The sequence below is a fragment of the Vipera ursinii genome (assembly GCF_947247035.1).
Source record: "Vipera ursinii genome assembly, chromosome: 2".
Lineage (NCBI taxonomy): Eukaryota > Metazoa > Chordata > Lepidosauria > Squamata > Viperidae > Vipera > Vipera ursinii.
The window spans coordinates 9,730,514-9,757,619 of record NC_139513.1 but is presented as its reverse complement, the minus strand read 5'-3'; the positions used below and the strand labels follow the sequence as shown (position 1 = coordinate 9,757,619).

At 44.6% G+C, this 27,106-nt stretch overlaps 2 protein-coding genes across 3 annotated transcripts; both read left to right on the top strand.

The window, feature by feature from the left end:
- Positions 1-1,204: 1,204 nt before the first annotated feature.
- Positions 1,205-11,788, top strand: LOC310635892 (uncharacterized protein). Its single transcript, XM_083355253.1, has 6 exons — positions 1,205-1,283; positions 2,494-3,086; positions 4,795-4,909; positions 5,020-5,087; positions 6,084-6,213; positions 9,683-11,788. The coding sequence occupies exons 2-6, from the start codon at positions 2,568-2,570 to the stop codon at positions 11,068-11,070; spliced, it is 2,220 nt and encodes a 739-aa protein (XP_083211379.1). The 5' UTR covers positions 1,205-1,283; positions 2,494-2,567; the 3' UTR covers positions 11,071-11,788.
- A 5,697-nt stretch (positions 11,789-17,485) lies between these two features.
- LOC310635881 (zinc finger protein 496-like) lies at positions 17,486-26,470 on the top strand. Of its 2 annotated transcripts, XM_083355230.1 has the most exons (5): positions 17,486-17,960; positions 18,191-18,305; positions 18,434-18,501; positions 20,421-20,550; positions 21,973-26,470. In XM_083355230.1, exons 1-5 carry the CDS (start codon positions 17,565-17,567, stop codon positions 23,685-23,687), a joined length of 2,424 nt encoding a protein of 807 aa, XP_083211356.1. In that variant the 5' UTR covers positions 17,486-17,564; the 3' UTR covers positions 23,688-26,470. The 2 variants fall into 2 exon arrangements, with proteins under 2 accessions (XP_083211356.1, XP_083211357.1); XM_083355231.1 differs by lacking the exon at positions 20,421-20,550 and having other exon boundaries at positions 21,973-22,169.
- Positions 26,471-27,106: the final 636 nt, after the last annotated feature.

The window sequence follows — 27,106 nt, the reverse complement described above, 5'->3', positions numbered from 1 at the left end:
CAAGACCCTGTGGAAGTGGAGACTCTGTTGGGCCTTTCTGGCCACCTGGGTTGTATTAACTTTCCAGGTCAGATCTTCACAGAGGTAGACTCCCAGGAATTTAAAGGAGGAAACTCTCTCCACACAGTCCTCCCCGATGTAAAATGGGGCAGGTTCCTCTTATTTCCTCCGGATGTCTAACACCATCTCTTTCGTCTTGCCGATGTTCAGGTGCAAGGTGTTCTTGGAATACCAAATGGATAGTTTTTGTACCTCCCCCCGCCCCATGCTGTTTCATCTCCCCCTGTAATAAGACCCACTACGGTGGTATCAACTGGGAACTTAATTATCCAGCAAAGGGCTGGACTAGAAGACCTCGCAAGATTTTTTTTTTAAATCCCATTTATAACCCGCCCTTCTCCGAAGACTCAGGGCAGCTTACAATCTAAGCACAAATCAATGTGCTTAGCAGTAGCCTTCATTCTATGTATATGCCTGCTTTATTAGGGCTTTCGCCCCCCCCACCAAGCGGCATTATTACAAAGTCAGTTTATTAATCTTAATTTTAACTGGGGTTTTATTTATGCAGGGACCAATATAATTTTTTAAAAAATTTGTTTTTAACTTTTGTATCTTTGTTTTTAATCACCCTGTAAACCGCCCTGAGTCCTTCGGGAAAGGGCGGTATATAAATGTAATAAAATAAATAAATAAATAAATAAATAAATAAATAAATAAATAAATAAATAAATAAATAAATAAATAAATAATTACAAAGTCCCTTCCAGCTCTACTCTGAACTTATTTTAAAAGAAATGATACGTTCAAAAGTTGCCCAGAGCAACTGGATTGAGAAGATTGATGGGATTGATGGGAAGGAAAGGATGCGACCGTAGCTTCCTTCCTCCTGTCCCCCTCCCTCCATGGAAAAAACGGTCCCTTTCTCCCACTCAGGGCAAGAGCAGCTGCATTGCACGCAGGATCCGCCAGGGGGGGCTCCATTGGAGCTTCCCCATTGGGTCCCTGGAGGCCTCCATGGAAAAACGGTCCCTTTCTCTAACTCAGGTCAAGAGCAGCTGCATTGCACGCAGGATCCTCCAGGGGGCTTCAGGAGCTTCCACATTGGGTCAATGGAGGGCGAAAGTCACGGCTGGTTTACCAGAGAGGCGTGACGTCACAAACGCCTGACGCTCTAGGAGACCGCCCTCGCTCCCCTTAACCCCTGGAGCCCCGCGGGAGGCGAAGAGGCTGCGGGAGCCTCTCGCGGGGGGGAGGGGTGGGGAAGAGATTCACGCGTGTCTTAGGTGGGGGAGGGGCTCTTCCCGTGCAAAGGGAGGCGGAGGGAGGGGGAGACCCGGGTCCCGCCCTCCTCCGGGTGTAATCCCGGGTCCCATGTTCCACAGCAGGGGAGCAGGAGAAGAAGAACCGCGGATCCCAGGAAGGCGGCGGGGATCCGGGGGTCGCTTCCCGCCCCGTGTCCGGGGAAGAGGAGCCCGAGTGGGGGGAGAGAGGAGGGTCTTCCTGGCGGAGGCCCAGCAGGAGAGAAGAGAAGCAGGATTCGCACCCGGGGCAGGGACAGGCTGCGAGAGGACCCGATCCTCCGCAGTCCGGAGGGGGAGCGAAGCGGGGCTGCTTCCTTCCCGGCCCTGCTGGCAGAAGGGTGGGGAGACGTCGGCCCTGCGCTTGGCTGGCTCGCTTGGGGCTTCGGGCAGCTTGTGTGAACCTGCCTGCGTGTCAGAGGGAGAGGCGGCTCTCCCAAGGGCCACCCGGAAGAAGGGAAAGGGGGCATCCTCAGCCAGGGGTCTTTTCCTGGCTTTTCCTTGGATGTGAACGGATCTTTTGTGGCTTGTTCACCTTTTTGGGGGTCAGGGAGGTTGTGTGAACCTTCCTAGGAGGATCCAGTTTTTGAAAAAAGGGAAAACTTCCTAGTGAGAAAGAAGGGCAACCGAAATCCTCCCAAGCGGGTTGATGGTGCGTTCCAACTCGGTCCCATACAGGTTGTCCTCAACCACCACAATTGGGAGCCCTGTTGTGAAGGGGGGTATTTTGTTAAGCCTCATTTTTACATCCTTTCTTGCCACAGTTGTTAAGTGAATCGCTGCAGCTGATAAGTTAGGAATCCGGTTGTTAAGTGAATCTGGTTGCCTTCTTGACTTTGCTGGTCAGAAGGTTGCAAACAGGGATCACGATACCCTGGGACACTGCGGGGGTCATAAAGATGGACCGGTTGTCAAGCATCTGAATTTGGATGACATGGTCCTGGGGATGCTGCAAAGGCCGTAAGTCAATTTTTTCAGGGCCGTTTTTGAGCGGTCACTAAATGAACTGTCGTAAGTTGAGGGCAGCCTGTATCACAACACACCGGGAGGACCGATCTGATCGATGCCCCTGAAATCTCATGCCATTTCAGAAAATAGTACCTCTGAACCTGCATCGGGATGTGTGCTGCTCAGTGGTTAAACTGCCGCTTTTTAATTCTGAGAATTTTATTATTTCTTTTGTTTTCCATCTCAGATATACAAACGGGAAGCCATTTTGTATGTCTTTCGCAAAGAGAGGAAAATCGTGGCTTGGGCAAAGAGGACAGAATGGCTTGCTGTGGCCGGTCCTGCGGCAACGGAAACAATGCTATGAATGAAAAGGCCTTTGGAGATCCACACAATTGCTTGGACCCTGTTGGAGTTGCCTTGCAGGACGGAGACAGAATGGCGACACAACGTTTAGCAAGTGAGGGGACCGGAAAAGGCCCTCCTGCTCTTCGGCCTGAGAGCTCTGGGGAGATCCAGACAAGCACTGGGCAGGAGACCAACCTGGAGGAGGAAACCCTCATACATTCCTGTAACTTCAGGAGGTTCCAATACCAAGGTCCCCGAGGACTTTGCAGTCAGCTCCATGACTTTTGCAGGCAGTGGCTGAGAAGAGAAAAGCTCACCAAAGCTCAGATGCTGGACCTGGTTGTTCTGGAGCAGTTCTTGGCCCTTCTACCCCCAGAGATGGAAAGCTGGGTGCGGGAGTGTGGAGCAGAGAGCAGCTCCCAGGCGGTGGCCCTGGTGGAAGGCCTGCTCCTGAGCCAGGTGGAGGACAAGAAGGAGCAGGTCGAGTTGCAGGTGAGAGGCTTTTGTCTAGGCCAGGGCTTTTCAACCTTTCCACCCACTGTACCACTTTTAGGATATGGCAACATCCGAGTACCACCAGTCGCCTAGCAAAGGTGTCAAAAAGTTGATGACCAAAAAAAAAAAAAAAAGGAAAAAAGTGATGAAGTACAGGTCGTCCTCGACTTACAACAGTTCGCTTAGTGATTGTTCGAAGTTACAACGGTACTGAAAAAAGTGCCCCCCAAACCACAGCCGAGCAAGACACCTGCCTGCCCGCCTGGCGGCGCTCTTCCTCCTGTCCAAGGTTTTCATTGTTGTGAGCGTTTCTGTTGAGAATTGGCAGCGGGGGTGGGGTGGGGTGGGGGGGGTGCTTGGTGTCTGCTAGGTCAGGGGTGTCAAACTCAATTTCATTGAGGGCCGCATCAGCATTACGGTTGCCCTCAGGGGGCCAGGTGGGTATGGCCAGGGTGGGCGTGGCCTACTGGGTGGGCGTGGCTAGAGTGTGTATGGCCTACTGGGTGGGCGTGGCCAGCTCTACAACGTTCCCATCAAGGGTGCCTATGGGGGCCTGGGCAGGAGTGGGACAGATCTGAGGGTCTCTGGCAGGAGGAGGGTCTCTCGGCCAGGGCCAAGGCAGTGGGGGCCGTTCCCTCACTGTTTCCAGGATGGCTTCGTGGGCCGCATGAAACCACTTTGCGGGCCGGATCCGGCCCCCGGGCCTTGTGTTTGACATGTCTGTGCTAGGTGGTTGCAGCAGGTTTTGGTCACTTCACATGACCCTGGGACACTGACCATCATAAATATGAATCAGTTGCCACGCATCTGAATGTAAATCACAAGACCCTGAAGATGCTGCAACATTCAAGCTGATTGGCGCTTCTTCTGGGCTCAGCAGACGTGACGGGATCAGTGCCGAGGTCCAGCTCAGCCCTGACAGCCCTGCAGCTCCAGCCATCTCTCGCTCAGGCTTGTGTGGTGCTGCCACCGGTTCAGCTCATTCCAGGTCACGGTTGTCCCAAAGATGCTTTTTCACGAGGCAACTGGACTTTTCTTTGAATATCTTTCGCTTTTCATCCAAAAAGCTGCTTCAGTTCTGACCGGATGGTGGATTTATATTCCTTGCAAACAGCTGGTCATTTGCATTTTTTTAAAGAGAGTCCTTGGGGCCATTTGTAGGGGGTTTTTTTGTGTCCTCGGGGTCACCTGAGTAGTGCAAATGGGTATGGAGCCTTCTGGTTGCATGATGTCTTCTGTCCTGGGTTCCTTCACTGTTGAAGACAGGAGCAGGCTGTTGGGGAATCAGTCTTGTGTTGTCAGCATCTCAAACTGAAGCACAAATGGTTCCTGTAGTCTGCAAAGTTCATATTCCCACACCTTTCGAAGGGTGCTCATCCCAAAGTGCATGGCTAAATATCTATGGAAATTCTCAGTCATCCAAGTCATGGTTGCCCCAAAGGTGCTTTTTCAGGAAGCAACTGGACTTACTTGTTTTTCTCTGAAGACGTTTTGCTTCTCCAAGAGGTTTCTTCAGGTCTGACCAGATGGTGGGGAAACGTCTAGTTGCCTCCTGAAAAAGCTCCTTTGGGGCAGCCATGACTTTGGATGACTGAGAATCTCCATAGAGTATTGGAGACTTTGAGGTTGTAGTCAGAGAACTAGAATCCACTTTGTGTTGTGCGATGTCCATTAATTCTGCTTCTTTTCTCCAACTACAACATAGTCCTCCACTGTGGAGATCAGAGATCCCGATGGAAGGGGGAATCCGTTAAATCCCTCACAGGAGATGTTTTTCTTGGGGACCTCTCAGGAAGATCCAAGTCAGGGCACGTCAGAAGGTAATCAAAGTCCTATTTCCCAGTGAGAGCCCAGCTCAGTTACCTTCTCTGTTAGAATAGCTCCTCCAATTTTGCTAATTATGCATTTTAACATTCTGTATCCCTTGCAGAGAAACATAGAGTGAAGTTTTCCGGTCTTTATGGTGGAGATGAAACAATGTTTGAACCTCCGAATGAAGTAAGTTAGGGAAATTGATTCATTAGATTTGTATTCTGTTTAAGCAACGTCATTTTTAAAAGCCGGTAATTAACTCATTCTGCTGGATAGTCTTACTATGTATTTACAAGAAGTAAACTCCTTCAAGAAGTAAGAATAAACACCTCACAATCGCAACAGATGCCAGAGACCAGTTCTTTTGGTCATTGTTGACTTTCTTGTGCAAGGCTTATTAAAAAAAATAAATACACTGGTGCATTACTGTTTCACAAAGCATTCTTCACAATCAATAAGAAATATAAGCTTTTTTGTTAAAAAAAACAAGGCAGACAATTAACCTGTGATACCAATGGAAAACCTGTGATGCCAATGGAAAGAATTTGCAATCACGGCATTTTGGGCCTGCAAAGTAATTTTGCAATCCTCTGATTTGGGCTTGGATTTGGAGGCCAAACAATCCAGCTTTGCAAAAGCTGAGAATTGGCCTTCCCAGGGAATTTTTCTGCTTTTCACCCTTTCAGCCAGATTACTAGTAGATAGAGACAGACAGATAGACAGACAGACAGTGATGTATTGCTATGTCCTCTTGTGATGGTTCTATTTAGTTTTGTTTTATTTGGATGTTTGATTTATGTGTGGCCTTTGGCTGTAATAAATTGATTGAAGACAGACAGACAGACAGAGATAACGATAGATAGATAAATACATGGATAGAGATGATAGATAAATAGATGGATGGATGGATGGATGGATGGATAGATATAATGATAGACAAATACATGGAGAGAGAGAGATATCCAGAAATGGGGTTATTTTCCCTGAAGAGGACTGAAAGTCGTGCAGAATTAAGGAACTTGGTAACACCTGCTGTAGAATGTCTTCAGTTAAAGACGGTATTCTCAGCTAAACCTTGGAATCCTACCAAGCACAGCCAATTTAACTTAGTCCATTTGTGAACAATGGCACGTATCTTTCAAATCCTCATGGGCTTGTTCTGTTCTTTTTTCAAATATTCAGGAGAGTCTTGTGTCCTTCGAGGAAGTGGCTGTGCATTTCTCTGAGGAGGAGTGGTCTTGGCTGGATCCTGACCAAAAAGCCCTGCATTGGGAAGTCATGATGGAAAACTATAGGAACGTGGCCTCTCTGGGTAAGCAAGTTTGCTACTCGCCCGTCAGAGAGCTTGGGAAGATAGTTGGAAATTAAACAATGTTACTTATTGCTTATTTTAAAAAATACTCAACCAGATGTCGTCTCCTTGGACAGAAGGAAAAGAAAAACAACAGAGACGATTAGGGGACTAGAGGCTAAAACATACAAAGAATGGTTGCTGGAATTGGGTATTTGTACAGGGAGTGCAGAATTATTAGGCAAGTTGTATTTTTGAGGATTAATTTTATTATTGAACAACAACCATGTTCTCAATGAACCCAAAAAACTCATTAATATCAAAGCTGAATATTTTTGGAAGTAGTTTTTAGTTTGTTTTTAGTTATAGCTATTTTAGGGGGATATCTGTGTGTGCAGGTGACTATTACTGTGCATAATTATTAGGCAACTTAACAAAAAACAAATATATACCCATTTCAATTATTTATTTTTACCAGTGAAACCAATATAACATCTCAACATTCACAAATATACATTTCTGACATTCAAAAACATAACAAAAACAAATCAGTGACCAATATAGCCACCTTTCTTTGCAAGGACACTCAAAAGCCTGCCATCCATGGATTCTGTCAGTGTTTTGATTTGTTCACCATTAACATTGCGTGCAGCAGCAACCACAGCCTCCCAGACACTGTTCAGAGAGGTGTACTGTTTTCCCTCCTTGTAAATCTCACATTTGATGATGGACCACAGGTTCTCAATGGGGTTCAGATCAGGTGAACAAGGAGGCCATGTCATTAGATTTCCTTCTTTTATACCCTTTCTTGCCAGCCACGCTGTGGAGTACTTGGACGCGTGTGATGGAGCATTGTCCTGCATGAAAATCATGTTTTTCTTGAAGGATGCAGACTTCTTCCTGTACCACTGCTTGAAGAAGGTGTCTTCCAGAAACTGGCAGTAGGACTGGGAGTTGAGCTTGACTCCATCCTCAACCCGAAAAGGCCCCACAAGCTCATCTTTGATGATACCAGCCCAAACCAGTACTCCACCTCCACCTTGCTGGCGTCTGAGTCGGACTGGAGCTCTCTGCCCTTTACCAATCCAGCCACGGGCCCATCCATCTGGCCCATCAAGACTCACTCTCATTTCATCAGTCCATAAAACCTTAGAAAAATCAGTCTTGAGATATTTCTTGGCCCAGTCTTGACGTTTCAGCTTGTGTGTCTTGTTCAGTGGTGGTCGTCTTTCAGCCTTTCTTACCTTGGCCATGTCTCTGAGTATTGCACACCTTGTGCTTTTGGGCACTCCAGTGATGTTGCAGCTCTGAAATATGGCCAAACTGGTGGCAAGTGGCATCTTGGCAACTGCACGCTTGACTTTTCTCAGTTCATGGGCAGTTATTTTGCGCCTTGGTTTCTCCACACGCTTCTTGCGACCCTGTTGACTATTTTGAATGAAACGCTTGATTGTTCGATGATCACGCTTCAGAAGCTTTCCAATTTTAAGAGTGCTGCATCCCTCTGCAAGATATCTCACTATTTTTGACTTTTCTGAGCCTGTCAAGTCCTTCTTTTGACCCATTTTGCCAAAGGAAAGGAAGTTGCCTAATAATTATGCACACCTGATACAGGGTGTTGATGTCATTAGACCCCACCCCTTCTCATTACAGAGATGCACATCACCTAATATGCTTAATTGGTAGTAGGCTTTCGAGCCTATACAGCTTGGAGTAAGACAACATGCATAAAGAGGATGATGTGGTCAAAATACTCATTTGCCTAATAATTCTGCACTCCCTGTAGTTCAATGATAAAAAGGACTGAGGGTGACGTGATAGCAGTGTTCCAATATCTCAGGGGTTGTCACCAAGAAGAGGGAGTCAGGCTGTTCTCCAAAGCACCTGAAGGCAGGACAAGAAGCAACGGGTGGAAAACTAATCAAGGAGAGAAGCAACCTAGAACTAGGCAGAATTTTCCTGACAGGTAAAACAATCAATCAGTGGAACAACTTGCTTCCAGAAGTTGTGAATGGCTCCAACACTGGAAGTTTTTAAGAAGAAATTGGACAACTATTTGTCTGAAATGGTATAAAGTTTCCTGCCTGAGCAGGGGGTTGGGCTAGAAGACCTCCAAGGTGCCTTCCAATTCTGTTATTGTGTTATCTGGCCCTCTTCTACATCAACAAAGGAAAGAACTCAATGCCTTTTTGCTTAAATGCATCCTGTGCCTTTTGTCACCTGTATTTTTCTATTTCTAGTTCACCTATCAGTGACCTCTTGGCTTGAGGAGTTGCTGAATTGCATTATTTATTTATTTATTTATTATTTAAACTTGTATACCGCCCTATTCCCGTAGGACTCAGGATGGTTTGCAGGGAAAAATTAAAAATACATACATACAAAGTTAAAATCGATTAAAACTAAAATTAAATTAAGTCCCTGAACTTAAACTAAAACCCCATTAATAAATAATTAAAACCCCTCAGTCTGGGCCAGACAGCTCAAAAAGCCAAGTTTTCAAATCCCTGCGAAATGAGCGAAGGTCGGGGGCAGTCCTAAGCTCCGTGGGAAGATGGTTCCAAAGGGCCGGCGCGCCCACAGAGAACGCCCTTCCCCTGGGGATAACCCGCCGGCATTCCTTGACCGGCAGTACCCTAAGAAGGCCCTGCCTGTGGGAGTGCACGGGACGATGGGAAGTTGATGCCGGCAGCAGGTGTTCCCTTAGATACCGATTATACCGATTTCAGCTTTTTTGGGCCTGGATGCTTCTCCATCTGTGTTAAGAAGGACTATCAATTTCTTCAGGCTTTTGAGTAGATCACTTTTCTACCTTTTAATTTGTGTCTTGAGCCTGAGGGTTGGGGAATCTCAATCAGTAATGACAAACATATGACACTGGTGTCAAAGGTGACATGCCACTATATTATGGGGGACATGCCAGCGTTCACCATGCCCCAAGAACTATTCTTGAAATGCTCCTAATTTTTGCATGTATTTTCGGAGGCTGAGAAAAATGGGGTGTCCTCTTATGTGGTTCCCAGATGCTGAACGAGAGAACCATGCTCTCTTTTGGCCTCTGGCGCATCTGATTTTATTCATGTGGTTTTCAGAGGTTGCAGGGTTTATGTAAGAGCAATGTTGCTTCAAGAACAGAGATCTTGTGTGACTTAGGTAGCAACCTAAAGTAGTTGCTTAGTTCCAGTCAACAGAAAGAGAACTTTACTAATACCTCGCTGAATATTTCCCCCGATTCTTCCTAAAGTTTATTCTGGGTGACATTTGAATATCTATGGATAATTGTCAAGTAAAAGGTGGTTTAGGTTTTTTCAAACATGCTATGGGTTATGAATATAGAAACTGTCATTTCTATACTACGCCACCATAAGCATGCAAACATGCGATAGATTGATATTTGGCCAAAGTTCAGAAGGAAATTCATGTGACATCCTACAGTTCGATCTTTTTCCCTAACCTTGCTGTCATTTTTATTTTTCCTTTTCCTTCCCAGTTCAAGATTCCTGTGAATTGTTCCAAGTGATCAAAGTTGAAGATGGAATAGAGACGTCTGCAGTTCAAGTGGAACTAGAAAACCATGAGAGGAACCAGTCAAAAAATTGGAATCCAGAAAGCTCATCTTCCACTGATGCTCAGATGCAAGACTGTCTTGTTCAACAAGGAAAAATAAATAAAAAATATGTTGGGAAATCTGTGAAGCTAAGCGATGGCATATTAGATGTAAATGAGCAATATCTAACTAATGGAGAAGACGGTATATTTGGAGACAATGAAGAAAAATTGACTTTTTCTCAAGGAAATAGGTCACTCCCATCTGAAAAATGGAGCCATGCAGAAGACAAGCCATATCAATGTTTGATATGTGGAAAGAGCTTCAGAAGAAGCGGTCACCTTACTTCCCATAACAAGATCCACACAGGGGAGAAGCCGTACAAATGCATGGAATGTGGGAGGGACTTTAGGGGAAAGCGTGATCTCATTTCCCATAAAAGGATCCACACAGGGGAAAAGCCGTATAAATGCATGGAGTGCGGAGAGACCTTTTCCCAGAGCAGTCATCTGACCAGCCATAAACGGGTCCACACAGGGGAAAAACCCTACAAATGCATGGTGTGCGGAAACAGTTTCACGACAAGCAGCTCCCTTACTCGCCATAAAAGAGTCCACACAGGGGAGAAGCCGTACAACTGCAGAGTGTGTGGAAAGTCTTTTGCTCAAAGCGGATCTCTCACTTCCCACAGTAAGTCCCACATGGGAGAGAAGTCACATAAATGTGTGGTGTGCGGAAAGAGCTTCACCACGATTAGCTATCTTATTTGCCATACTAGGATCCACAGCGGGGAGAAGCCCTATAAATGCACGGAGTGTGGAATGACCTTCGTTCAGAGCCGTTACCTGCTTTCCCACAAAAGGAAACACACAGGGGAGAAGCCATACAAATGTGTGGAGTGTGGAAAGTGTTTTAGTGAGCGCAGTTCCTTTATTTCCCACAAGAAGATTCACACAGGGGAGAAGCCCTTTAAATGCACGGACTGCGGGAAGACCTTTCTTGAGAACCGTTATCTTATTTTCCACAAGAGGAGACACACAGGGGAGAAGCCATATAAGTGCACGAAGTGTGGAAAGACCTTTACTCGGGTCAGCACGCTTAATTCCCATAACAGGATCCACACAGGGGAAAGACCATATAAATGCATGGAGTGTGGAAGGGACTTCAGATGGTATAGTGAGTTTATGTCCCATAACAGGATCCACATGGGAAAAGCCACGTACATGCACACAGTGTGGAAAGACCTCTGCTCGGAGGAGTACTCTTACTTCCCAGAGCTAGATCCGCATGGGCAAAAAACATATAATAGCATGGAAGGCGAAAGGCTTTAGATGGAATAGTGATTTTACTTTCTGTAAAAGGATGCATGAAGGGGAGAAGCCTTATTAATCCATGGAGTGTGGAAGGATCTTGGAGCAGATATCTTATTTCCCACCGGGAGATCCACATGGGTGAAATCAAATAATTTCATGCAATGTGCAAAGAGCTTTTTGAAGACCTGTCATCTTACCTGCCATATCAATGCAGGGAATGCAAGAAGAGCCTGAACTGGAACATTCATCTGAAATCTCTTGCAAGGCTATACTTGGACAATAATCCATATAAATGATATATCTGCTTCAGTACATATGCATATTTTGCCTTTCTGGTCCAAACAAAATGAGGAATCCCAATTGCTAATTGTGACTTTAGCTGAGTAGCTGATTCCAAGGCTAAAATAAGGATCAGTGGAGATACGTCATATTTCTCATAAAAGGAGCTAGAGTGGTGAGAAAGCCTATAACTGCATATGAACAGACTTATTTCCTGTGAATGAGCCAAAGCTTGCTTTGCTGTGGAATGACAAGGGCACGACCAAAACTTAATACGCATTGTATTTATTTAATTTGTATGGCTGCCTAACTCAGCCTAGAGACCCTGAGAAGCTTACAAGTCTAAAATTTTAAAAACTATTTAAAAGGTATTAAAATAATATAAAACATCCACAAAATGTTTACCTGTAACCTTAGATTAAATCAAATACATTACTATGGTTTTGTTTGTATCATATATTTTGTTGTCCTTGGACGCAATTAAAAAATGACAGTCGTGGGATTACTTTTGGAGGGGTTATACTTGAAGATACTTGAGCGCAAGAGTAGGGGACGACAGAGAATGAGGTGGCTGGATGGAGTCACTGAAGCAGTAGGTGTGAGCCTAAATGGACTCCAGAAGATGGTAGAGGACAGGAAGGAACGTTGTCCGTGGAGGAACGTTGTCCGTGGGGTTGCGATGGGTCGGACATGACTTCGCAACTAACAACTTGAAGGTTTGGGAGTCCAGGTTGAAATCATTTACTCAAAGGCAGCTTAGGAATAGTTCCTAGTATTGTGGAAATATCCAACCCGTTGAGTCTGTTCTTAGCTGTGTCTAGCACACATGGAATGGTTAAAGCAAGTAGCTTCATTAAGAGAAGTTTCTTGTAGGGGAAGAATGATATCTCACCAAGCATTCAAGAGTTCTGATGAGTCAGAAATGCAGATGTGATAAAATTACAAGATACAGTATGTAGAAGACATATGGGAAAACATGCCAAAAATAATGAGAATAATCTTAAAAGGACAATGCTAACCTTACTACTCATTCTTATTGAAGGTCTACTGATGGATTATGAGCTATCATGTCTAAAAATTCTTTACAACTACAGAGACAGGTTTTCTCCAGGTAGATCTGTTCCTAAACTGGTCCTTCAGCGATTCCAAAGGTGCACGCATCATCACATAGAATATAGAACTTTAGAGTTGGAAGGAACTTTGGAGGTCTTCTAGTCCAGCCCCTGGCTCATACCATTTCAAACAATTGACTGTCCAGTCTCTTCTTAAAAGTCTCCGGTGATGAAGCATCCATTGTATAGAATACTTCATTGGCCAAGTGTGATTAGATACACAATGAATTTGTCTCTCATGCAGAAGCACTCAGTGTACGTGCAAAGCAACAGTAATAATCATAATACCAATAAGGTTAGGACGCTGAGATTGTCGATCAGAAGATCGGCAGTTTGGCAGGTCGAATCCTGAGTGCCACGTAGCAGAGTGAGCGCCTGTTACTCGTCCCAGCTTCTGCCAACCTAGCAGTTTGAAAGCACGTAAAAATGCAAGTAGAAAAATAGGGACCACTACGGTGGGAAGGTAACAGCGTTCTGTGCACCTTTGGCGTCTAGTCATGCCGGCCACATGACCACGGAGACGTCCTCGGACAAGCGCTGGCTTTTCGGCTTTGAAACGGAGATGAGCACCAACCCCTAGAGTCGGAAATGACTAGCATGTATGTGCAGGGGAACCTTTAAAGGTAAAGGTAAGGTGATGTGATGTGATACATAGTTTAAGCAGTGGTTAGAGGCGTCTGCAAAAAGAGTCCAGAGGGAAGCAACGTTTATCATTGGCATAGTAAACAAAAAACAAAAAAACTCTGACAATGATATAAAGTAAACTCTGACAATAAACTCTGACAATATGATAATAAAGTAGAATTAAACAATGTAGTGGTGGAATACCTCAAGGTTCTATCATGGACCTAGTACTCTTCGTCATAACTGATCTAGACGAGGGGATAGGAATGTTAACATCCAGCTTGAGAATCCAAATAAAACTCTAGGTGCATTCCATCCCTGAAAATCTTACTGTTTATTGAATTCACTGTATGGTACTGTCGAAGCAAAACTAACTCTGAGATTCCAACTCCAATTCATAGACTTAAACAATAATTTTCCCAGCCAAGCCTCCATATAAACAAGTTCACTTTGTTATTGGAACCATCTGCTTCAAATCCACACCTGCTGTCCCTGAAAAGGCTTCAGGCTTTCAAGATCTTCAGTTGAATCATAGAAGTTTCATTTCTCCATCTAATCCACTTGAAAGTAACCCCCCCCCCCCGCTTAATCTGAAGGCAAGTTGAAACGCAGAGGCATGCAACTGCCAAAGTTTCATCCTTGACAAGGAACTCATTAATTTTGAAGATGGCATCTAGCTTGGGGGAATTGCTAACCCTTTAGAAGATAGACTTGAGATTCAGAAGGATCTTAGCAGGGTTGAGCATTGGGCCCTGTCCAATAAGATTCTGTTTAGTGGTGAGAAAAGTAAGGTCCTACAGTTTAGAGAGGAAAAATCAAGTGCACAGGTATAGGAGGTATTTGGCTCAACCATACTAAATGAGAGAGATCTTGCTGTCCTTGTGGAACACCATTTTAAGTATGAGCCAGCAGTGCGCTGCAATTGCTAAAAAAGCCAATGCAGTTGTAGGTTGCATCTTCAGAAGGATAGTATCCTGATCATAAGTGATAACACTGCTTTATACTGCACTGATGAAGTCACACTTTTGCAGACGATACCAGGAGTAGCCAAAACCCCAGAAGACAAACTCAGGGTTCAAAATGATCTTGCCAAACTTGAACAATGGACCCTACCCAACAAAATGACTTTCAATGTGGGAAAAAAACACAAAGTTTTACATTTAGGCAGGAAAAATCAAAGGTACAAGTACAGATTAGGCGAAACCTGGCTGACAAACAGTAACTGTGAGAGGGACCTTGGAGTCCTAGTGGACAATCACTTGACTGTGAGCCAGCAGCAACCAAAAAAGCTAACACAATCCTGGATTGTATAAACAGAGGCATAGAATCAAGATCAGGCAAAGTATTAGTACCGCTTTATAAAACCCTAGTAAAACCACACCTGGAATATTGCAGCCAAATTTGGTCACCATATCACAAAAAGGGATGTTGAGAGTTTAGTAAAAATACAGAGAAGATCAAAGGCCTGGAGACTAAAATGTATCAAGAATGGCTGCAGGACTTCAGTTTGGCTAGTCTAAAGAAAAGAAGAAATAAGGGTATTTGAGGGGCTGCCACAAAGAAGAGGGGGGTCACATTGTTCACCAAAGGGAAGGACAAGAAGCAACGGTTGGAAACTGATCCAAGAGAGAAGCAACCTGGAATTAAGGAGAAACTTCCTGACAGCAGCGACAATCAACCAGTGGAACAGCTGGCCTCCAGAAACCGTGGGCGCTCCATCCCTGGAGGTTTTTAAGAAGAGATTAGACAGTCACTTGTCTGAGATGGTATAGGTTCTCCTGCTTGAGCAGCGGGCTGGACTAGAAGACCTCCAAGGTCCCTTCCAGCTCTATTCTATTCTAATCACTTAGAACACTGCATCTAGCCCTGCTCACAATACAATAAAGATGGAAAGACCCTAAAAAAGAGCAGAGAGAAGAGCAAAAAAAGATGATAAAGGGTCTAGAGAAGCTGAACGGCTAAGGGCTAAAGGTAAAGGTAAAGGTTCCCCCGCACATGTGTGCTAGTCGTTTCCGACTCTAGGGGCCGGTGCTCATCTCCGTTTCAAAGCCGAAGAGCCAGCGCTTGTCTGAGGACGTCTCCGTGGTCATGTGGCCGGCATGACTAGACGCCAAAGGGGCACGGAACACTGTTATCTTCCCACCTAGTGGTCCCTATTTTTCTACTTGCATTTTTACGTGCTTTCAAACTGCTAGGTGGGCAGAAGCTGGGACAAGTAACAGGCGCTCACTCTGTTACGCGGCGCTCGGGATTCGACCCGCCAAACTGCCGACCTTCTGATCGACAAGCTCAGCGTCCTAACCCACTGAGCCACCGCGTCCCGGCTAAGGGCTAGGCTTAGCCTATTGAAGAGAATGCTTGGGGTAACACGATGGCTATCTTCCGATACTTGAAAGACTGGGAATTAAATGGAAGCTGGTCAAAAGAGAGATTCAATAGCGAAATAAGGAGAAATTTCCTGACAGTCAATAACAATCAATCAGTGGAACAGCTTGTCTCCTGGGGTCCTGACTGGTCCATTGCTGGAGGCTTTCGAGAAAAGATTTGTCCATTTGTCCAGGATGGTATAAAGCAGGGGTAGGCAACCTTGGCTCTTTTATGACTCGTGGACTTCAACTCCCAGAATTCCTGAGCCAGCATGGCTGGCTCAGGAATTCTGGGAGTTGAAGTCCACAAGTCATAAAAGAGCCAAGGTTACCTACCCCTGAAAGTCTCCTGCCATGAGCAGGTGGGACTTGGACTAGAGAAGATCTCCAAGGTCCCTTCCAGCCTTATGATCAGATGATTCCTTGAAAATGGAAGGATGGATACATTTAAAGCAGCTGGATTGAGAAGATTCTGGAGTGGCGGGAGAGGGAAGAACAATTTCCTTCTTCCTGCCCCTCCCTCCATGGAAAAACGGTCTCTTTTCTCACTCTCGCGCCAAAGGCAGTTGCATTCAAGCAGAATCCACCAGGGGGCTCCCTCTGCCAAAGGAAGGCAACACCAGGAGCTTCCCCATCGGTCCATTGGAGGGCGAACGTCACAGGAGGCGCGGCATCACTGCGCCTTGCCTCTCTAGGACGTGCACTCGCTCTCCTTAACCCTTCTAGCTCCGCGGGAGGCGAGGCTGCGGGAGCGTCTCGCAGGGAAGAGATTCACACGTGTCATTGGTGGGTGGGGGGGCTCTTCCCGTGCAAAGGGAGGGGGAGGAGGGGGAGACGCGGGCCCCGCCCTCCTCCGGGTCCCATCCCGGGTCCCATGTTCCCCAGCCACCTTCTCCATGCACGGGGTAAGCGGAGCTCCAGAGCAGCAGCAGAAGAACCGGGGATTCCAGGAAGGCGGCGGGGATCTGGGGAATTCCTTCCCGGCCCTACTCGGGTGGGACCTCCGCTCTGCGCTTGGCTGAGCCGGTTGGGCTCCTGAGACAGGTTGTGTGAATCTGCCTGCGTGTCCGAGAGCGACACGGATCTCCAAAGGACACCCTGAAGAAGGAAAAAGAGGCATCCCCAGCAAAGGGACGTTTCCTGCTTTTTCCTTGGATGGGAACTGAGCTTTCTTGGTTTGTTCACCTGGTTGTTGTTTTTTTTAAATTCCATTGATATCCCGCCCTTCTCCGAAGACTCAGGGCGGCTTACAAGCTTAGCAGTAGCCTTCATTCTATGTATATGCCTGCTTATTAGGGCTTTCACACACACACACACACACCCCAAGCGGCATTATTACAAAGTCAGCTTAATTGCCCCCAACAATCTGGCTCCTCATTTTACCTACCTCGGAAGGATGGAAGGCTGAGTCAACCTTGAGCCTGGTGGGATGCGAACCTGCACTAATTGCAGGCAGCTGGTGTTACTTAAGGAGGCATTAGCCCACTGCTCCACCAAGGTTTGGGTTTGGCAGGTTTCTAATTCTTGCATTTTATTTATTCTACCTTCTGCTGCACACAATAATAATACTATATTGTTGTTAGTTGCGAAGTTGTGTCCGACCCATCGCGACCCCACGGACAACATTCCTCCAGGCCTTCCTGTCCTCTACCATCTTCTGGAGTCCATTTAAGCTCACGCCTACTGCTTCAGTGACTCCATCCAGCCACCTCATTCTCTGTCGTCCCCTTCTTCTCTTGCCCTCAATCTTTCTCAGCATTAGGCTCTTCTCCAGTGAGTCCTTCCTTCTCATTAGGTGGCCAAAGTATTTGAGTTTTAGCTTCAGGATCTGGCCTTCTAAAGAGCAGTCGGGGTTGATCTCCTCTATTTATATATACACTATATTATATATTATACCATAGTATACTGTTTCTAATTCTTCACATTTATTTTCCATGGTCAGATATACAAACTGGAAGCCATTTGGTAGGTCTTCATGTGGAGACGAAAATCATCTCCTGGCCATGGAGGACTGAATGGCTTGCCAAGGTCAGTCCTGGGACAATAGAAATGATCCTATGAATGAATGAAAAGGCGTTTGGAGATTCACCCGGTTGCTTGGGCCCAATTGGAGTTGCCCAATTGAGACAGAATGGAGACACAACTTTTAGCAAGTGAAGCAACTAGAAAAGGCTGTGGGGAGATCTGGGCAGGAGCTGGGCAGAAGATCCTGGAGGAGGAATCCATCATCCCTTCAGAAGTTCAGTCCCGCAACTTCAGGAGCCTCCAATACCAGGAGGCTGAGGGTCCCCGAGGACTTTGCGGCCGACTCCATGACTTTTGTAGGCGATGGCTGAGACCAGAAAAGCACACCAAAGCCCAGATGTTGGACCTGGTTGTTCTGGAGCAGCTCCTGGCCCTTCTGCCTGTTAAGATGGAGAACTGGGTGCGGGAGTGTGGAGCAGAGACCAGTGCCCAGGCGGTGGCCCTGGTGGAAGGCTTCCTCCTGAGTCAGGCGGAGGAGCAGAAGGAGCAAATTGAGTTGCAGGTGAGAACCCAGAAGGGGCTTGAAGGGAATAAAGATTATGTTTGAATTCTCCCTACCAGACTCCTAGTATTTCATGTCTCACTAATTCTTGTAGGACTTTGTTCCATACATGTCTCGCTCAACCTCATTGATGGAGATTGTGGGCTTTGATGTTGTGTTCACACGACAAGTATCCACTTCATGTTGTCTGATGTGTTCTTATTTTTCCCCCCTCCTGCCTATATTCTAAGTCCTTTCCTGTGGAGATCAACGATCTTGAGGGAAGGATGAGTCTGTCAGATCCCTCTCAGGAGCTGTTTTTCTGGAGGATCTCTCAGGAAGATCCAAGTCAGGATGCCCCAGAAGGTAATCAAAAGTTTTCCCCAACCTCCAGAAAAATCCCCTCTGTCTAACCTTCTCTATTTCTTCTCTTCTGTAGAGTACCTTCTCCTATTTTGTTAATTATGCGTTTTAAAATTCTGTATTTCTCACAGAGAAACATAGCATGAAGTTTTCTGGTCTTTATGGTAGAGCTGAAATACTGATTGAATCTCCAAATCAAGTAAGAGGAGCAAATTCATTTATCAATTTGTATTCTCCTTTCAAACTGGAATATATAGCTTTCTTCCTGTCCATTTTTTCTCCTGTGTTCCTTTGGATCTGTGCCTGAGCAACATAGAATGGCCAATAGAAGATTCAAATTGCTCTGTTATCTTAGCTTCTCTGAAGTACATTGTTGGGGCAAAATTGTTTGTAATATTACCTTGAGTTTCTTGACAGATGTTTCTAAGATCAGTACTTAACTCTCCATTTGCTTGTTACTCCTCCTACTATTAATATACAATTACTAAGTTTTTTAGAAACTCATTCAAGAATTAGGAGTAACATTGTCACAGTAGTTGCAATCCCAAAGATGCTTTTTCTTCAGTTCAAGAAGCTTCTTGGCTGAGAAGCAAAACATCTTCAAAGAAAAACAAGAAAGTCCAATTGCCTCAGGAAAAAAGCATCTTTGGGATAACTATGACCTGGATGACTGACAATTTCCACTGACAATGTTTGCAGTTATTAAACTTTTTCTAATTCTTTGACTTGGAATTGTGCAAAAAATAACTAAATACGGACATTGACACATTGCCCTTTTTTTAAAACAACCACTAATTTTTAAAAAAATAAGCACATCAGATTAAAAGATAAATTGACCAGATAAAAAACTCTCCCAAGAATGTCCCAAATGTGCTTTTTCAAAAGGCTTCTTGGATGAGAAGTGAAATGTCTTCAAGGGAAAAGAAAGAAAGTTCAATTGTCTTTACCTAGATAACTGAGAATCTCCATGCAGACTGTGCCAGAATGGTTCTGAAAGAGCACTTAATCAAGGGACATTTGGTCTGCAAAGCAATTTGTGATCCTCTGATTTGTGCCTGGATTTGATGAATAGGGGAGTAGTGGCTAAAATATATGAAGAGCGGTTGCAGGAATTGGGTGTGTCTCGTTTAATGAAGAGAAGGACGAGGGGTGATGTGATAGCAGTCTTCCAATATCTCAGGGGCTGCCACAAAGGAGAGGGAATCAAGCTATTCTCCAAAGCACCTGAAGGCAGGACAAGAAGCAACAGATGTAAAAAAAGATGTTGAGACTCTAGAAAGAGTACAGAGAAGAGCAACAAAGATGATTGGGGGACTGGAGGTTAAAACATATAGGGAACAGTTGCAGGAATTGGGTGTGTCTCGTTTAATGAAGAGAAGGACGAAGGGTGATGTGATAGCAGTGTTCCAATATCTCAGGGGCTGCCACAAAGAAGAGGGGGGTCAAGCTATTCTCCAAAGTGCCCGAAGACAGGACAAGAAGCCACGGATGGAAACTGATGAAGGAGAGAAGCAGCCTAGAACTAAGGGGAAATTTCCTAATAGTGAGAACAATTCATCAGTGGAACAACCTGCCTCCAGAAGTGGTGGATGCTCCAACACTGAAGGTTTTAAAGAAGAGATTGGACAACCATTTGTCTGAAATGTTATAGGGTTTTCCCTGCTTGAGTAGGGGGTTGGGCTAGATGACCTCCAAGGTCCCATCTGACTCTGTTATTCTGCTAGAAAGAATGCCCCCCTCCCTTTCTATTTCTGGAAGGATTGAAGTCACAGAGGTGGGGATTCCAATGCTGATCTGCCAGTTGATTTTCTCCATATGCTGAAAGACTTTTGGGGATGGATGGATGGATGGATGGACAGATCAATCAATCAATCCAGTAGGGTTACTTTCATTGAATGGTACTGAAAGTTCCACAGAATCAGTGAAGTTCATAAAATCTGCCCAGGATATTTCTTCAGTCAAAGACTTTGGGCTCTGTCCATTTTTTCACTTACATTCTGAAATCCTACCAAGCCCAGTGATTTAGCTTAGTGGATAACTTTGCTTAGGGGTATTTAAACATTCCATATTTTGTAAATCCTCCTGGGTCTGTTCTGCTTTTCCCCTCCCCTTATTCAGGAGGGTCCTTTGTCCTTCGAGGAGGTGGCTGTGCATTTCTCCGAGGAGGAGTGGTCTCAGTTGGACCCTGACCAAAAAGCGCTGCATTGGGAAGTCATGCTGGAAAATTATAGGAACGTGGCCTCTCTGGGTAAGAATTTGCTACTCCCCAATCAGAGAGTTTGCGAAGACAAGTTTGTAGTTAGGAGCCATTGGCTATTTTTTTAAATTACAATTTTATTGAAGGAATTTTATCAGGGTAAAACTAGCACATGTTTTGAAGAGGAAATAAAGTTATAAATGTATAAGTGGAAATCTCACGAGGCAACTGGACTTTCCTTGTTTTTCTTTGAAAAGAAAAGCTGCTTCAGCTCTGATGGTTCCACACCCATTTGCACTACTCAGGTGATCCAGAAGACACAGATAAAACTCCAAGTGGCCTAAACGACTCCCTAAAAGAGACATGTCAAACACAAGGCCCGGGGGCCGGATCCGGCCCATGAAGTGGTTTCATGTGGCCCATGAAGCCATCCTGGAAAGAGTGAGGGAACGGCCCCCACTGCCTTGGCCCTGGCCCAGAGACCCTCCTTCTGCCAGAGACCCTCAGATCTGTCCCACTCCTGCCCAGGCCCCCATAGGCCCCCTTGATGCGAACGATGTAGAGCTGGCCACGCCCACCCAGTAGGCCATACGCACTCTGGCCACGCCCACCCAGTAGGCCACACCCACCCGGGCCATACCCACCCGGGCCCCTGACGGCAACCGCAATGCTGATGCGGCCCTCAATGAAATTGCATTTGACACCCCTGCCCTAAAAGAATGCAAATGACCAGCTCTCTGCAAGGAGTATAAATCCTTCCATTCCCCACCATCCAGTCAAAGAAGCTTCTTGGATGAGAAGTGAAAAGACTTCAAAGAAAAACAAGAAAAGTATGGTTGCCTGCTGAAAAAGCACCTTTGGGATAGCTATGATCTGGATTACTGAGAATCTCCATAGCCGTATAAGTAGAAAGTAGGAAGAAAGTAAAAGAAAAGGAAAAAAGAAAAAATAATTTATGAAGTGGCTCCCTATCTTAACAGCAGTTATAAATGCAATTATGTTTTAGTCTCTCTCCCTAAGGTGACACCAGACTTTTCTCCTTTACATTATTTATAATTTCGCCGTCTGTCTGAATTTTGTCATCTTCACCTTCGTGCCTCCATTTTAGTTATTTCTGTTCTCTCCAAAGATTCTTCCAAAATTACCGCCAAATCCTCAGCAAATTCTCTGAGTAGGGGAGACAAAGGGAATACTTATTTTGTCCTTTTTTGTGTTTCACAAGGCTTGTTAAATCTCCAATTATCTGGCCATTTTGCAAAGGAAAGAATGATTTTAACTTTTGTATAAAATTCTTTTCAAAATCTGTATCTTCCAAAATTTTAATCATGAAAATCCAAATTCTCGGATACCTTCTCTGCAGCTAAGATCTGTGCAGCTTTTTTTAAAAATATGCTCAAATTTTCCACTGTTTAGAAATTTTAATTAATTTTTCCTAGCTTTCCTATAATTTTCATTTTTTCTTTTCCTTTGAAGGCAATAATGGGCAGGAGAATGCAGATTCCAGTGAACCATTTCAAGCCTTCAGTCCCGGAGATGGAATGGAGCACCCTGAAATTCAAATGAAACTAGAAAGGCATGAGAAAATCCTGTCATATAACTGGAATTGGAGAAGCTCACCTCCCATTGAGACGCCGAATCAAGACTTTCACGCACCACAAGGAAAAATAAAGTACAAATATATTGGGGGAAATGTAAAATTATTCGAAGACAAATTAGATGTAAGTGAATGGTACCCAACTCAAACCAAAGAAGATTATACATGTAGAAGCGATGGGAAAAATTACAATTGGACTCTCCCTCTTTCTCACAAAAATGGGCCCCTTATGTCTCATAAAATAATTCACACAGAAGAGAAGCCGCATAAATGTTCGGAATGTGGAAAGAGCTTCAGAACAAGCAGTCAACTAATCTTCCATAAAAGAAGCCAAATAGAGGAAGAGCCATATAAGTGCACAGCCTGTGGAAGGGGCTTCAGGAACCGCTGTGCCCTTACTTCCCACAAACAAATCCACACAGGAGAAAAGCCACATAATTGCACAGAGTGTGGGAAAAGTGAGAGCCTTTCACTTACATTTCACAAGAGGATCCACACAGGAGAGAAGTCATTTCAGAGTGTGGAGTGTGGAAAAACCTTTATTCAGAGCAGTCATCTTATTTTCCCCAAGAGGATCCACACAGAGGAGAACCCATGTAAATGCAGACAATGTGGAAAGGACTTTGTTAACAGCACTCATCTTAACTTGCATAAAAGGATCCATGCAGGAGAGAAGCCGTATAAATGCATGAAGTGTGGAAAGACTTTTGCTCAGAGCAGTCGTTTTAATTCCCATAAAAGGATCCACACAGGAGAGAAGCCACACAAATGTGGGGAATGTGGAAAGAGCTTTAGCATGATTAGTTCTCTTACTTGCCATAAAAGGGTCCACACAGGGGAGAAGCCATATAAATGCAGAAAATGTGGAAAGTCTTTTACTCAAAGCAGCCATCTTACTTCCCATAATCGGATCCACACAGGAGAGAAGCCACATAAGTGTGTGGAATGTGGAAAGAGTTTTACCACGATTAGCTCTCTTACTTGCCACACAAGGATCCACAGCGGGGAGAAGCCCTATAAATGCACAGAGTGTGGAAAAACTTTTATTCAGAGCCGTTATCTCATTTCCCATAAAAGGAAACACACAGGGGAAAAGCCATATAAATGTACGGAGTGTGGAAAGTGCTTTTCTCAAAGCAGTTCCTTTATTTCCCACAAAAAGATTCACACGGGGGAGAAGCCCTTTCAATGCATGGACTGTGGAAAGTCTTTCCTTCAGAACCGTTATCTTATTTCCCACAGAAGGATCCACACAGGGGAGAAGCCATATAAATGCAGAGAGTGTGGAAAGACTTTTGCTCAGAGCAGTCATCTCACTTCCCATAACAGGATCCACACAGGAGAAAAGCCACATAAATGCGCAGAATGTGGAAAGAGTTACAGCAGAATTAGCTCTCTTACTTGCCACAAAAGGATTCACACGGGGGAGAAACCGTATAAATGCATGGAGTGTGGAAAGAGCTTCTCTGAACATCGGTCCCTTATAAGACATAAAAGGATTCCACACAGTGGAGAAGCCATAAAAATGTGTGAGGAGAAATGGCCTAATTTTCCACACAGAGATCCATTTGGTGAAAATCCATGTAAATTTTAGATTTAATTGGTTAAATCTATGGATTTCCTGTTTGTGCATACCAAACTAGGAAAGAGATTTTACTGAGTCTGACCCACACAACTGACAGCCTCGAAGAGAGATGAATTTACCAATAGAAAAAAAATGGGCATGTGCTTCTTTTAATTATGGAGATTTTAGTTTCAACTGCCTTTTTACATGGTCAAGAATTGTACATGTCAATAACAGAAGATAGTTTTGTCTTAAGTTTACATTTGTTCTAGTTTCCAATTGGGTATCAATTCCAAGAAAATGGGCATTATAGGCGTTTCAGATTCTGGACTATATGAATTTATGAAGATGTTTATTGTGGTTTGTTTGTTTTTACAAGTGAGCTTGGTTCCCAGTCATTTGTTCTTACCACTTAACCTTGGTTCTGCGGGAGGTATACGAAGAGGCAGACATGTACCTGTGGGCCTTCCCCAGGTGGGAGAAGCAACCAAATCTCTTTAAGACAAAGGTTTATCAGTCTTTCTTCCATTACAGCAATTGCATTTCGACTTTTATACCGCTTCACAGCCCTCTCTAAGCGGTTTACAAAGTCAGCATATTGCCTCCAACAATCTGGGTCCCCATTTTGCTGACTTTGGAAGGATGGAAGGCTGAGTCAGCCTTGAGCTGGTGAGAATCGAACTGCAGGCAGCCGGCAATCAGCAGAAGTAGCCTGCAGTTCCGCATTCTAATCACTGCGCCACTAAGGTTCTCATGGCAAACAAGCAAGTAGAAATTCTCACTTCTCATAGTGTATAAACTTTCCTTATTTTGTCTCCTCTCTTTACAATTATTTCCCACTTCCTTTCAGTCCTTAACAGACTCACATATTATCAGAGGGTCTTACGCTTCTTCTGTCCTCACAAAAAGAAATGACGCAGCAGAGATATACTGGGATCTGAAATGATATTGTAATCCAAAGGGAACTCAAATTCCATTAGAGTAAATTGAAAGAGATTGTCATACCTGCCCCAATCAGATCCCTTAGGAAAGAAAAGCCTTTTGACTAATAATAATAACAATAACAATAAAGTTGGAAGGGACCTTAGAGGTCATCTAGTCCAACCCCCTGCTCGGGGAGGGAACCTTATACCATTTCAGACAAATGGCTGTCCAGTCTCTTAAAAACTTCCAGTGTTGGAGCATTCACCACTTCTGGAGGCAGGTTGTTCCACTGGTTAATTGATTAAAGCAAAGGTTTCTTTTACTAAGAGTGTTTGTTGCAGTAAATTCAAGCCAGCTCTGATATAAAATAAGGTGTAGGTTTGCCCCCAGCCCATTCCCACCCCCACCCTGCCATGACCAGTCCGTTCCCAGCCAACCAGAGCTTGCGAAGACATTGAGATATTTGAGGGTAATCTGCATATTTTTCAGGATGTCTGGCTGTGGAATGCTAATACAAACAGGATCCAGCTGCTCCAGTCCTTATCTGTCATCCCCCCCTCCCAATTTCCTATCAGGTACACACAACACTTTATTGCCCTTTCATCTTTCCCCCTCTCGTCCTTCTCCCCTACCTTTCTTTGGATGCCTGCGAGGCCCCAGCCAAGCCAGGCAGAGCTGACAAGAGATGGAAAATGAATTTGAATTGTCCCACTGAATAACTGGTATTGAATTAAAAGTGACAGCTAAGAGTTCCAAAGATGCTTTTTCTGAAGAAGTTTCTTGGATGAGAAGCGAAACATCTTCAAAGGGAAAAACAGGACAGTCCAGTTGCCTCGTGAAAAAGCATCTTTGGGACTGAGAATCTCCAGCTAAGAGGGCGTGTGCTTTGAATCCCTCCCTCCCTTCGTCTCAAGTTAGGAATATTCAGAATGAGAATGAAAACCACTCTAGAGACGCTGCAAATGATCCAGCAAGGAGGAAGACATTTGGAAATCAGCAGGGACCAAAATAAAATAATACACGTGATCAAACACACAATGAGGATAGGAACTCCTCGTGGGATGTAAAGATACCAAAAAATAATCCAACTCTCATCCACTGTAAAGAACAGAGACCTGAGTTAATCAGTTGACTAGAAGCAGGGACCCTTTTTTGGTCAAAGGCTTCTCATGATGTGAGAGAATAACAACATAGAAATCAATGTAGAGTGAAGAAAGAGTTTTAAGAGGAAGAATTCCTCTATCACACACAAAAGGAGCCAGAATGGTGAGAAATCCCCAAAATTCAGGGGCAATTTTTCCCCCCCAAGTGTTAAGACCATTATTTTGGCTTTCTGTGCTGTGATGAGCTAAGACAAAAATCTATTTAAATAAAATTAAATATCAGTGATGTGGTTATTTTCATGGCATGTATTAAATCCTTCTCTTTGGTTGTATCAAAAATTACTATGTATGAAATTATTTGGAGGACTTTGGATGGGTGGGGGGACAGATTTCAGGGCTTCAGAGGATCCTGCTGTGCTTAAGCTGTGGAAGTAAATCTGATCCGGATTACCTACGGGAACACCTGCGGCCGGCGTCAACTTCCCTCCGTCCAGTGCGCTACCACAGAGAGGGCCTCCTTAGGGTGCCACCGGTCAGAATGTCGACTGGTGACCCCCAGGGGGAGGGCGTTCTCTGTGGGCGCGCCAGAACCATTTACTGGTTGAGCTCCGGATGGCTTCCCACCTTCGCTCCTTCCGACATGATCTAAAAACTTATTTATTCGAACAAGCCGGCCTGGTCTGATGGGTTTGGGGTTTTAATCATTGATTTTAACTAATTTATTGTATCGGGCACAATTATTTAATTTGTTTTTAATTTTTGTATCTTGTATTTTTGATATTTATTGCCCTGTACACCGCCCTGAGTCCTTCGGGAGAAGGGCGGTATATAAATCAAATAAATATAAATATTAAAGAATTGGAAATCAGATTGGCAGTCAAAAAAATTAGACAACAATTACAAGGAAACTGGATAGGGCTCTACTTTAGAGCCTGGAGTGAAATTTACTCAAACATGGGTTAGCAAGTTTCTTGCTGTTATGATCCAGGTTGCCTAGGCAGAAACAAGCTACAATAGAGTCCTTTAGTGCTCTGATAAATTCCACAACAAATGGTCCTACAATGGCTGGTAAAGCTCCACCTCATATTATAGAATAGAATAGAATAGAATAGGATAGGATAGGATAGGATAGGATAGGGTAGGGTAGGGTAGGATAGAATAGTAGAACTAGAACAGAATAACAAGAGTTGGAAGGGACCTTGTGGGTCATCTAGTCCAACCTCCCCCTGTCCAAGCAGGAGACCCTACACCATTTCTGACAGATGGCAGTCCAGTATCTTCTTGAAAGCTTCCAGTGATGAAGCTCCCACAACTTTAGAATAGAATAGAGGTGGAAGGGATCTTGGAGGTCTTCTAGTCCAGCCCCCTGCTCAAACAGGATAACCAGTTCAGACAAGTGACTGTCTAGTCTCTTCTTAAAAA